The 14,366-nt window shown below is 35.0% G+C and overlaps 1 protein-coding gene across 1 annotated transcript; it reads right to left on the bottom strand.

The window, feature by feature from the left end:
• Window positions 1-2,481: 2,481 nt before the first annotated feature.
• Window positions 2,482-4,257, bottom strand: LOC110879562 (aldehyde oxidase GLOX1-like). The gene has a single exon (XM_022128035.2). It carries the CDS (start codon window positions 4,224-4,226, stop codon window positions 2,601-2,603), a length of 1,626 nt encoding a protein of 541 aa, XP_021983727.1. The 5' UTR covers window positions 4,227-4,257; the 3' UTR covers window positions 2,482-2,600.
• Between the last annotated feature and the right edge of the window lie 10,109 nt (window positions 4,258-14,366).

Genomic DNA, 14,366 nt, shown 5'->3' with positions numbered 1-14,366 from the left:
GCACACAATTAATCAAATATAAATTAACATTCTTTGAAAAACTATACATAGCCACTACTAAACAATCATATGAAGTTGCAATAAATCTCTTACCAGTTTCAATCAAATTGGGAGTTTGAAACATAGGTTTTGTTCCTAATTTTACTCAAATTTCACTACAAATGCTTCTATGAATCACCAAATTAAACTCTATAACCCTAATTTTCAACAAACCTAGACTTGCTTTCAATAACAAAAGATATTGCCAAAGCCAGACAACAGGGTAAATCACAATCAATAACAAAAGAGGGTAAAATTCATACCTAATAGGTGGCGTTCCACTAGTGATGAAATTCCATCACTCACAACATCCAATCAAGTTCCGCCATGTCATCAAGCTTCATTCCATCACTAGTAATGGATTTTAGTGGAAATGTCCATCACTAGTAATGTTTTTTTTTTAATTTTAATTTATAAATTAACAATAAAATAATAAAATTTTAAATTATAAATTTCATGAAAATAAAAAACAATATTTCTAAAAATATTTCATTAATTTAACTGATTAACAAATCAACTAAATTATCAGTAAATTAACACTGTAGATCTATGTCATTTAATTTTATTATATAACTAGTGGGTGATCCTGCTTCTCTCTCTCTCTCTGAGGCGACGCCGTCCTAACTCTCTGTAGACGTGTATGCATGAGTTTGGGGGTATGAGTTGTAAAAGAAAAGCAATGTTTCTTCAAAGAAAGACCAGTTAAGCAGAAGGTACAACCTTCATAGCCTAGAAATGATACAAATTAGACTATTATATAATTATATAATTATAAACAAAAACTTGTAGAGACAATATGTCGTCCCTATAAACCATTTTAATTTTCTTTTATTTTCGAAAAATAAACCTATAGAGATAGAGATGACATGTCATCTCTATAGGAGTTAAACATGTTTTTTTTAAAGAAAACCTATAGCAACGACATGTCGTCTCTAAAAATTTGACTGGTCAAAGTGAATTTTAATTTAGGCGGCAAAATTTCCCACCATCCAACAAAAAAATTTGAGAAGAAATAATCTAACATATAGAGACGACAAGTCGTCCCTATAGGGTAAATAATTTTGTCGTCTGTATAGGGCTTAAGCATTTTTTTTATTATTTTAAGAAAACCTAGTCGTCTCTATAAGGCTTAAACTTTTTTTTTAATTTTTTTTAAAGAAAACCTATAGAGACGACATGTCCTCTATAGGGCTTAAGTATTTTTCTTAAGAAAACCTATAGAGACGACATATCGTCTTGATTGAGTTAAAAATTATTTTAATATAAGTTCTTCTTATTTGGTAAATATTAATTTTATTTTTCATTTATTTTTTTGTACAGAGTTGTAATAAATTTGTCTATAACAACGACACTTATAGGGGCGACTCTTTGGTCTATAAGGACGGAGCTATAGAGAAAATCTAACAGAGACAACAAATCGTCTATATAGGTGAAAAAAGTCTATAGAGACAACATATCCTTCCTATAAGTTGAAAAAAAGTCGTCCTAAGATATTTTTCTTGTAGTATAGGGGCATAAATACAACTAGGGCTGTAAACGAACCGAACGTTCAGCGAACAGTTCGTGAACCGTTCGGCGGGAAGTTCGTTTATGTTCGTTTGTTTAATAAACGAACGAACATGAACAAGAAATTTCGTTCGATTAGTTAAATGAACGAACATGAACAGAGGTCTCGTTCGTTCGATTGTGTTCGTGAACATTCGGTAAGGTGTTCGTGAACGTGTTCGTGAACATTCGTTGATTTTCGTTCGTTTATGTTCGTATGTTTGTGTTTTAATTTAAGATCTTTGTAATTTCTTATATTTTATTTGTACTTTTTATATTATTAAACATTTATTTATTTTATTTCCCTAATAATTAAACTAGGAAACCCACTTTCACCTTGTTTGTTTATGCATCATTTCCCTTTCATTTCTCATTATTTACATCCACGAATATAATCGACCTCCGTTCCACAATGAGAGATTCAAGTTCGAGTGCTACTCTCTGGGCCATCTGTCTTTATCCTTCGTCGCGTTCGTCAAATTTATTTGTGTTCGTGAACCGTTCGCGAACACGCTCATTTCCTTAATGAACGAACACAAACATAAAATCTCGTTCGGTAAGTGTTCATGAACCGTTTGTGAACACATTTATTTCCTTAACGAACGAACACGAACAAGGTCTTGTTCGTGTTCGTTCGGTTCGTTTACAGCCCTAAATACAACGGTTAAATTTAGTTCCGCAAATTAAATACATCCTGTACGTTCATTTTGTGTGTACCTTCATGTGCACACAAGACATGCATTTACACAAGTAGATTCACCTAATAAACAAAAGTATTATGTTATGAAACGTGAAAAGTAAGAGAATTATACAAGTGATTTTTTGAATAACTAATTTATATGAATAAACACTTCATAAATATATTATAATACTTTAAATGAATGAAGACTCAAAAACTGAAAAAAGGACAAATCTATTCATTTAATCAAACAACATCATGTTTGCATATCACATAGAAATTGTAAATAAATAATCATACAATAGAATATGATGACCACACCAAAACAGTGGGAATGCTACTGCATTTGAACCCAAATGCCTGGACTCGGGATCTCTTTGTGAACCACAAACAAAAGATAATTCCCAGACGGAGCAATGTTACCAGAGGGTGGAGCCCTCACAACAACTTGGTATCTTGTTTTCCCAAGAATCTTGGAAGCAACGCCACCATCGAGTACCAACAACCTTTGGTTCATTGAAAAAGAATGTGTGTTAAATGAAGGTGCCACCATTGTCACTGAGACAGAGCTTAGATCCACAATACCAGAAACAGTAAAAACAATGACCAATTGTTTTCCATATTGAATTCTACTATTTGTCACGGGCAAGACTATTCTCGGGCGTAATCCAGAAGAGTTTGAATCCAAATAAGAAGGAGAGAACGTCTCTAAACTCAGTTCAGTTGGGTAAAGGACATTTGTGAATTCGTATTTATCATGTGGGTTACTTCCACCAACAAGAACACGCCCGTCTCGTAAAAGAACCGCTGTGGAATGGTAAACTCTAGGAATAGTGCTTGGATTTTGCACCTCAAATCGAGAGCCTACTTGGTTATCAGGTCGGTATGCTACTGGGCTTAGAACTGGGTTCCTCCCAAGTTCCCACCCAGCAACACCTGCTGATACTCCATTAATGATCAAAACATGACCGTTTGGTAGCAACAACATGTCACCCATGACGCGAGCCAAAGGCATGGTCTCCATGGACCATTGGGGGTTAGGGTCAGATATTTTGATTCGCCCGCAAGTATTCAATGCCCCATCAAATATCCCCTTATTTGCATTAACGAATGCTCCTTTAGGTGCACCCCCACAAACCAACACTTCTACCTCAGTTACGGTTTCTCCTTTTATTTTCAACGGGAGTAGTACCGCAGATCCTGTACTTGGGTAATTCCTTGGTTGACCATCGGGCATTGTTGGGTATGTTTTCAGAACAAGGTTCTTGGAGTAGTCGAACAAAATAGCACGATTGTTGGCAAAAATGAAGACATTCCCATCAGGATAGAGAAATACAAATGGATATAAATTATTCTCAGCTTGAGGATCATTTGTTTCAACCAAAAAGGGCAAACTAGGAGTGCTCTCAGTTGCTGACATTTTGGGGTAGAACTCATAGTTAAATGCTTTACGGCCACCAATGATAATTTGCCTTCCATCGGGCAATAAATGATTGCTTGCGTACCATCTCGATTTACTCAAGCCATCTGGCTTCTCTTGCCAATCGCATGTATCACATGATTTGTAAGTTCGGACAACACGATAACCATCATCAAAACCACCGGTTTGGACTAAGCTTCCATCACGCATTAGAGTCCCTGAGGAACACCACACGTTGGTGAGCACCATGAGTGGGCGGACAGAATTCGATGCAACATCGTACTCAACAGAATGCGCTGAGCAGTCAGTTGAGTTGGGACGGCATTTGCCTTCTGGAAGAGAGATATTTGATGTTCCAAAATCAGTGCGGTCATACATAACCACACGATCGTTGGGAAGCAGTTGCATGTGCATGGCGGAGATGCCTATGCTTGGCAGGAGGACGGACCAAGATCCACCTGCGGCAGGACACGGCTGGGCATGGAGGAAAAGGATAAAGAGAAAGAGGAGATGATGATAGGGAACGTGAGTTGAAAGAGCCATTAGTTTTACTTTGTGTACTCTTTTAGTGTTTGAATTGGTTTTGGTGTGTTTTCGAAGGTGGTGATGGGGGCTTTAAATAGATTTTGAACAGGTGAGTGAAAACGTCGTCTTTGATCCTTGTTCCCTTGCTTGGGTAATAAAGGTCTTGAGTTGTTAATTTGTAAAAAATGTTGTATGCTTTTTTTAAGAATCCATTTGTCAACCTCAATATTATATACATTCCACTCAATCATTTAACGACCATGAAATATCCGATCTTATTATTTTAACAAGAGAATTAAAAAGAAGTGGATCCATTATGTGACATTGTTTTAACAAGAGAATTAAAAACAAGAGAATTAAATATCCGATCTTATTATTTTGAAATGGATAGTCAGATAATTGGTTCACTTGTTAACCGTTGTAGCTAGTCAAACTGTATTACCTCTCATAGGCTTATTTAGAGTTTATAAATTACAAATATCTACTTTAGGAGGAATTGTTGAAAGTTTAAGAATTACGATTTTTTTTTTCTGAACAGCGAATAGGATATATCATTGATCATTAGAGACAAACAGCAAAAAGCTACAGCTAGGAAAGTTGCCTTGATGTCCAATCCAAAGAAGGCAATTGCTATATGTTTTATCCATGAAAACGTATTTGCCTTGATCGATCTCCTTCGTTACTTTAGAAGCCGAAGTAGATTTATTATTGAATTGCGAAGCGACAAGGTAAAATAACACATGATAACTTACCATAGTTTTTATTCAATTATTTTTTTTTTAATTTTAAATGTATAATATTTGTTGAATTTGATTAATGTAAGAGCTAAATGGTGGACGTGTTGTACGGGAAAATGCACTCCAAATTTGCAACAACTAGCTATTACGGTCAGTGGCGGAACTAGAACAAAAATTCAGGGGTATCCTTATTTTTTTTTTTTTGCCGTACATTCATAAAACGGAGAAATCATTTTTTAACGTACACTCGGTGACGGATCCAATATTTTATATGTAGGGAGTCACTGGTTTTTAATTGCTCCAATTTCATACAAGCGAACATAAAACTTTTCGACTCGGTTCATGTTGGGTCCTAGCATAAGTTTTTGTATTTTCTGATATGTACTAATAATTCATCACAAATTTAAAAAAAAAATAACTTTGAAAAAAAATATTTTTACATGACGAAAAATGTTATCTAATCATTTACATGTTTAAAAAATAACGAATAAAAAAGTTGTTATAAGTAGCAAGCTCCATATAAAATATTTTTGCATGGACCTCCCACCCGCCAGAGTATTGCAACTCCGCAAGCTAGCTTAGCCCCATAGCTGCCTGGCGGTGATTACCCACGGTGAAGAGCCCCAACACCCCATTAGGGCATTGCCAGGAATCGAACCGGTATAAATAAAACGATAACAAAAACGAAAACTACACTTCGCCAAAAAAGTTGAGGGGCATCCCGGGCAACCCCTAACACCCACGTAGATCCGCCCCTGATTAGGGTGCTATGTTTAACATACAGTTCATCCGGGTATGAACGAACTGGAGCACCTTTGAGCATGTAAACAGTCCAATCTCTAAAATTTATTTATGAAGTTTGATTGATTTTATTTTGTATCTAATATTTTTACAATTCTTTAATTGGTCCATTCGAAGAGGAAACGTTTAGAACATAATAAATTGCATGATCTTGTGTATGTTAAATACAACAAGTGGAAAAAGAATAGACGCAATGCGGATGTGGCCTATGATCCCATTTCATTGAATGAAATCCATGATAGAATTGAGTGGTTGGCATGGAAGATGGGTGAAGACAAATTTTTTAATGATGATGGAGATTTGAGCTAAGATGTTGTAGGAGAAGCAAACAAAGCAGGAGAGCGTATACACAAACAAGATCTTCACAGACATCTACTACACAACCATCTACTTCAAGGGCATATACTTCAAAGCATTCTTCATGGCCTTCTACGGTAGTACCTCATAGACATTAGTTGATGAAGACTCTTAGGAAAACCGGCCAAGTAGATGTTGCTAAAAAAGATCATTCAATTGATGGCGGTGACGACTCTGATGATTTTGATAATTGATGAACTTTTGGATTTGAAGTTTTATTATTTTTTTACTTTTTGAACTTTATTTGTTTTCAAGTCCAAATAAATTTGCTATTAGATATATTGGTAATTTAAAATGATTATGGTACTTTATTATAAGATTGTGTTATTGGAATATTTTTAGAATTTGAAGAAAGTGTTTTTTTAATACATAATATTAATTTTTATGTTTTTATTTACTTGCGTTTTTTTATCTCAGTACCATGCTTTTTTTGCGCTTCTTGCGTAGGCGACAAGCGAGACATATATGCGTTCAGTGCGCCTAGCGCATTTGATAACCATGGTTTGAACATACGTTTATGATATGTGACATGAGTTCACACCTAATAACATTCATTTCGCTGTTTAGCAAATTAGTCGCCTTAATTTACAGTGACATTTTTATTTAAAAAAAGGATACAAACTAATTAATCATCGTGGGTCTTGAATTACTGTGGCACTAATGTACTAAAGCATTTCTATATACTTTTTTTTGTCAAACTTTTAATGGTTCTCGATTCGGTCTGTCCTATGATGGAATTGCTAATAAAGAATATAGACATGGATTGGTGATCTTAATTGTAATCGACATACGATCAATCTGATAGGCGAGAATAGAGGAAATCATCAAAATAAACATGTTTGACAAAAAAATTAACCAAAACAAACATTGAATTAGCCGTTGTGAAAATAAACATATCAAAAAATCAATTTGGAGATGACAAATTGTTGGTGCACTTGTGTCTGTACTTTGTCTGTATTCGGTCTGATATAAACGATGTCCTGATTTGTGTTGTAAGTTGACCAAGTCAACCATCCTCCGGTTTGACTTGGACAACATTTGAAAGATGTTCTGATCGAAGGATAGCCTCGAAGGATACACCTGATCCTTCGAGGTGATCGAAAGATATGGTTCGACCATGGTTCGACCATTAGACCTCGAAGGATGATCCTTCGAGGTCCATGCTGATCTTTCGTGTAACATGTGGTCGACAGATGATCCTTCGGACCATCTGTCGAATCCTTCGGACATAGCATCTTGAGCTGGGTATAAATACCCATGCATGTGTTGAGTTTCAGTAGACACACAGACAGAAAGACAACCGAGAGATAGAGAGTTTCTTTGAGAGCATTCTGTCGGAACTCACACACACACTTGAGAGTTTACATGTTAGATCTGTAAACATTGAGCTTGTAACCGAACCCTCATTGCATTAATACAAGTTGTGTTAATCGGTGAACTTGTGTGTTTGTTTCTCTACTTGCTACTAACTCGGTTTGCTTGCTAGCTTGGATTCCGCACTCGCTAGTAGGTTTGTATAACAAGGTTTAGGTTCGTAATCCTCCGCGAAAAGGGACCTACAAGTGGTATCAGAGCCTCGCTCTTTACCTTGTTTAAAACCGGGTTTTTACAAGTTGTGGTGTGTTGAAACACTTGGTTTTGCACCTGTTTTTACTTGTTTTCTTGCTTTTTATTTGAGTAAAAACGTGTCTAAACTAACCGGGAGTGTTTAAAGTGGGGTTGGGTAACTTGAAAAATTGTTTTAAGTAACTTGGTATTTCCGGTCAAGTTCCGATCAAGGTTTCCGGTGACTAGTGTGAAGATAAGGTTTTCCTTTTTGGGCAATCTTTTCAAAAGTTGGTGGGAAAGTTGATCTGACATCCCCTTTGCCGAAAGGTTGACCTTACCAACCTGTCACCTTTTCACCAACCTTTCACATCAGATCAGATTGTGTCAGAGTTCTCGAAAGATATCTTTCGACATCGAAAGATCATCCTTCGATATCTTTCGACCAAGGAGGGCTCGAAAGATTAATATCCTTCGACCCATCCTTCGAAGTCTGAAACATATCCTTCGAGAAAGGAATCTTTTCGAAAGATTAGTGTCCGAAAGATTAGGATCCTTCGTACTGGTGAATCTTTCGAGATCTGTTGATCGAAAGATAAGGATTTAACACGAAAGATAAGGATCTTTCAAAAGGGAATCCTTCGTGTTCTTGAGTCTTTCGAGATCATTGTTCGAGAGTCAACAGTAATCCTTCGAGTACTGTTGATCCTTCGAACAAGATTATATCTTTCGATTGTGATCTGTTTATTGTTAACAACTTTCTGTGATTTCAGATCTTTCGACCAGGATCTTTCGGTTGTGTATCTTTCGGATCATTCTTACTTAGCATTTATTTTGCTTACCTATCATGAATCCGAGTTGGTGGGGAAGTCCGGCTCCAGACAGTGGAAAATACATGAATACCAGTCAATCTCCATCATGGGCCGAATCTCCAGTTTCTACATCCTCACAAGCAAATGCCACTCCAGCTGGTCAATGGGCGTTTGTTTCAAATCAAACTCCGAGTATTCAAAGTCTTCTACTAAGCGAAAGTGAAACCGGAAGTTTGAACAGGCCTCCAAAGTTGATGCATCTTCATGAATATCCAGGATGGGTTGATCGTTTTCATACATACATTCTTGGTCAAAATACAGAGTTGTGGTTGCGGTTCATTACGGAATTCGATCAAACTATCGAGGTTGCTGCTTCTTCGACAGCTACATTTGCCGATCTTCCTGATGATCAAAAGAAGACGTATGACTTAGAAAAGAAAGCATACGCTATTCTCACTCAAGCACTGAGCAAGGATATTTATCATCAGTTCGTCAGTTTCAAGACTACGAAGAAGCTGTGGGATGCATTGAAGACAAGAGGAGTAGGTAATGAAGCCACACGTCAACTAAGACGAGATCTACTGAAGAAAGAATTCGATGGCTTCACATGTATGGATAAGGAGTCCTTGGGAGATATGACAAGCCGTTTCTATCACCTGCTTACTGAGCTGACCAACTTTGAAGTCACAACGACTCCAACAGAGGTGGTAAAGAAGTTTGCCGATGCATTGCCTCCTCAATGGAACAACTTCCTGGAAATCTTGAAGTACAACGGAACGTTGAGAACCACAAATATCAACGATTTCGTGCAGCTTCTGGAAAACAAGGATCAGGAAGAAACGTTGAAGGCAAAGAGAGTTGCAGTGCCACAGAATCCAGAGATGTATTATGGCACCTCCACTACGTCATCTGCAAAAGCCGGTTCACATGCTCCACTTCAAACGGCGTTTGTCACAAGCACTGATATGTATGGCAATCCAGTGCAAGTTCCTGTAAAGCCGTCTCCAACCACAGATCTGTATGGAAATCCAATACAACCACCTCCTCCTCCTCCTGCTCAACAACCACAATATGCATGTTATGGAGGAACATCATCTGCTGCAGGTCAACAATCAAAGCCAAATACAGTACAGCTTGACACTTCAAGTTTTTCTAAAATCAGTGTAGAAGTAGCTAAGGAACACATGGAGCTGCTTAACACTGTAGTGAGCGCGTACTGTGGGTTGATAGAAGGTCAGATTGGAAACATTAATCTGACACAAGAAGATTACAGGCAGATTGATAAGGAAGAGATGGACTTGATGGACATCAAGTGGGCCTTTGCGAGTGCTGTGAGAAGAGCAAAGGATTGGATGGAAAGTACTGGCAGAACCAGCTTGGAAAGTAAGCGAGACACCAAGTATGGGTTCGATAAGCAAGCTGTTAAGTGCTTCAACTGTGGTGAACGGGGCCACTTCAAAAGGGAATGTACAAAGCTTAGAGATCAAAGACAAAGCTACAGCCAAGGGGGAGTTTGTTGGTGCACTTGTGTCTGTACTTTGTCTGTATTCGGTCTGATATAAACGATGTCCTGATTTGTGTTGTAAGTTGACCAAGTCAACCATCCTCCGGTTTGACTTGGACAACATTTGAAAGATGTTCTGATCGAAGGATAGCCTCGAAGGATACACCTGATCCTTCGAGGTGATCGAAAGATATGGTTCGACCATGGTTCGACCATTAGACCTCGAAGGATGATCCTTCGAGGTCCATGCTGATCTTTCGTGTAACATGTGGTCGACAGATGATCCTTCGGACCATCTGTCGAATCCTTCGGACATAGCATCTTGAGCTGGGTATAAATACCCATGCATGTGTTGAGTTTCAGTAGACACACAGACAGAAAGACAACCGAGAGATAGAGAGTTTCTTTGAGAGCATTCTGTCGGAACTCACACACACACTTGAGAGTTTACATGTTAGATCTGTAAACATTGAGCTTGTAACCGAACCCTCATTGCATTAATACAAGTTGTGTTAATCGGTGAACTTGTGTGTTTGTTTCTCTACTTGCTACTAACTCGGTTTGCTTGCTAGCTTGGATTCCGCACTCGCTAGTAGGTTTGTATAACAAGGTTTAGGTTCGTAATCCTCCGCGAAAAGGGACCTACACAAATCAGCATCGCCGGCTAAGACACAATAAAACATTGAGCCTAGCAATCCTAATCAAAATAAGAGCAATCCAATAAGTGAAAATAGAGGAAATAACCAAAATAAACACGTTTACCAAAAAAAACCAAAACAAACATTGAATCTTGTCCATTGTGAAAACAACCATATCAAAAAAATTTAGAAGATGTCAAATCAGCACCGTCAGCTAAGCCGCAATACAGCGTGTGCTAAATTTTAGTCGGCAACAAAACACCTAAAAAATACAACGAGCTCTATGAAAAAACCAATAAAAATAATACACGTATGAAACCGGGGAGGGGGGGGGGTAAATTAAGCCACGAGCTAAATTTTAGCCTCGCTACCTTTTATAGCAACCATCTAAAAAATCACATGCAAATTTAGCCACCGGATAAAAGAGCAGACTGAGTTTCAACCATAACTAACGCTCTTTTTTAAATGCCAATGAAAAAAAAACCTCATGTAAAGCACGTACTAATTAAACTTCAAGTGTCTTAGCTTCGTGCCTTTTTTTATTCTTTTTATTTTGGTAATGACTAAATTTAAGTCAAATTTCATTTTGTTAATTAATTTTTTTGTCTAATATGTTATATTTGTTATTTTAACACGTAAAAATCTTTGCTAAAATTATATTAACGGCAAATTAACATACTTTTATTCCTATACATCGGATAATTTGAATCATTAACTTCTAGAATAAAGAGAATGCACCTTACTATCATAGTGTGTCCGTTAAGAATTAGCTAGAAATGTATAGTTTTAGTGCCTCTAGACTATTTTGAATAAACTCCGACCGCTAAAACAAAACATCGGAACAGTTGTGATGTCACCAAAAAATACACCGGAAAACAGTTATGATGCTTCGTAGTGTTTGACATTCCTTCAATCAACTGATTCTTTTATCCGACCTATTTTATTATTTTATTATATAGTTCGCAATTTAATATTTGTGCCCAGGATGCAGTGAACTGTCTCCTATAAAAGGAAGTACATACCATATCAATTAATATTTATTAAACAACTAGTTTGTTTAATCCAGCCAATGATTAATGACTGGTGTAATACCTTGAACAAATCCGAAGATATCTAAATAAAACTGTTAGAATTCGCATTAAAGAACATGGCTAATAAAGTATTGTATTATTCATTCTCATGTATAATACCTTGTACGTGAACATCCAACAATATGACCTTTTTTTCCCATTTTCCATTTGGCTTTTTTTGTCTCCTTTTTTTGGGTCTACAAGGATATAAGTGGCTCGGATCATCTACAATTTTGCACGTGACAACACAATATGCATGCCAGAGTTAGGATATTATGTATAATACAAAAACTTAAAAGATTTCTTATAAAAATGAATATATGCACCTCACACAGATAATGGTGCACAAACAACTCAGTTTTTGTACAATGCATTACATTATTTTGAAAAAATAATAATAACTTTATAAAATATTATAGATATATTTTCTGATCTTAGTTATATTAACTTGAAGTATATCAAAAAATTTAGAATTAAAAAAATAAGTGAAATTAAACGGTATTAATGAGTCAATGAGCTATAGCTCAATTGGTATTAGAGGGGAAGTGAAGATTTGGGTTTGATTCCATAGGTCTTAAGTTCAATTCCGATCCCAACCAGGTTTTACCGTAGTAGGTATTCAGACAACGGTTTTTTCCAGTAACTAATGATGGTAGGCTTAAGCTAACTAGTACTGTCTGCGATCATTAAAAAAAAAATATGGCATTAATGAAAAGAAAGTCAAACACAAGACAACTTTTTAGTTTTCCCCTCCTACAATTAATAACTTCCTAAATCAGTTTTAACTATTAAAATTTGATCATAGTCCCAAAGTTGTCACACCTAATTAGTTGAAAATATGATTAGAACATATAATTGTTGGATATAAGATATCCGAGTTATAATTAATAATACGTTGCTAAGGAGGTAGGATCTAAAAAATTAAAATTTGGACAACGAATCAAAGATGAATATTATAGTTTATATGTACAGGTCTTACAATAGTAATACAGTTTGAAGAGTAGTAGAATTGATTATTTGCGAAATAATTAATATTAGTTACTTTTTAAATTAATTAGATGTCAATTAAATAAATAATTAATTAAATGGTGGAAAATATTATTTATTAGATACGATGAATATATGGAGACAATTAATATATATAATATTATATTTATAAAATGAATATAAAGGGTATTATGTATATATATAGGGTAACGCTAGACAAAAAACCCTTAAATTTTTAGAAAACTCTGAAACTCAAATCTCCCCCCATTTTTACCCAACCTCCTGACATTTTTTTTTTTGAAAAAAATAACACATGTAATATACATGTTTTAAAGTGTTTTGAGCCAAAAAAAACAAAAAAGCGCCGAAGGGATTTAAAAAAAAAAAATAAACAAATTTCAGCAATGTCCGGTTCCCTAACATGTGTTAGGCACAAAAGACAGAAATTGCTGAATTTTTTTTTTAATCATCCCTTCGGCGCTTTTTTGATTTTTTGGCCCAAAACTCTTAAAAACATGTATATTACATGTGTTATTTTTTTCAAAAAAAAAAAAAAAAATGTCGGGAGATTGGGTTTTCTAGGGTTTTATATATATATAGGGTTTTCTATATAGCCCTACCCTATATGTATATATATATATATATATATATATATATATATATATATATAGGGAGGGGCTCATGCGAGAACCACCCTTATTGTGAAAACCAATATGAACACAACCTAAATTAGCTAAAAAAACCTAAAAAAAACTAACCCCCACCCCCCCCCCACCCCCAAAGCTAAATGCTAAAAACTAAAACCCCCAAAAAACCTAACCCGCCCCTCCCCCCTCCCCCCCAAAAAAAAAAACCTAAACCCCCCTCCCCCACCCCCCAAAAACCTAACCCCTCCCCCCCCCCCCAAGCTAAAATACTAAAAACTAAACCCCTAAAAAACCTAAAAAAAATCTAAATTTTTTTTTAATATTTTTTATGCTCAAATCGCTACTTTTAGTTGCAAATTTTTTTTTTTTTTAAAAATTTTTTGGCTTCGAAAAGTAGCGATTTTTATATATAAAATATTAAAAAAAAAAAAATTTTTGTGTGATTTTTAGCTATTTTTAGGCATTTTTGGTGTGTTCACATTGGTTCTCGCGGTTCTCACAATAAGAGGTGGTTCTCGCATGATCTTCTCGCTATATATATATATATATATATATTGTTGATGAATGCTCATGAATAGTAACTTTATTTTTATAATAATATAAAGTTTTTTTATTATTCTATTATTTAATATTATACTAGTATATTCATTTTTAAATTAACATATTTTTATATTATTATTTTACTTTTGCAAAACAATATTTTTTTCATTTATTATATATTATTTCATGAAACGTAACTTTATTTTTATAATAATATATAGCTTTTTAATATTTTATTATTTAATATTATAATAATATATTCACTTTTAAGTTTAACATATTTTTATATTATTATTTTACTTTTGTAGAATCATATTTTCTTTTTCATTTATTATTTATTTTTTTAATTTATTTTTCTCCTTAAATCATATTTCCATTTTCGATTAGCTTGATATTTATTTAATAACTTATGTTCGTTAAATTTTTCTAAGACCATAAACAATGATTTTATTTTTATAATAATATATAGTTCTTTTTATATTTTATTATTTAATATTATAATAGTTTATTATTATATTTG

The sequence above is a fragment of the Helianthus annuus genome, chromosome 9 (assembly GCF_002127325.2).
Source record: "Helianthus annuus cultivar XRQ/B chromosome 9, HanXRQr2.0-SUNRISE, whole genome shotgun sequence".
In the NCBI taxonomy this organism is placed as follows: domain Eukaryota; kingdom Viridiplantae; phylum Streptophyta; class Magnoliopsida; order Asterales; family Asteraceae; genus Helianthus; species Helianthus annuus.
The sequence above is the reverse complement of the archived record's forward strand: the minus strand, read 5'-3'. Positions and strand labels throughout refer to the sequence as shown.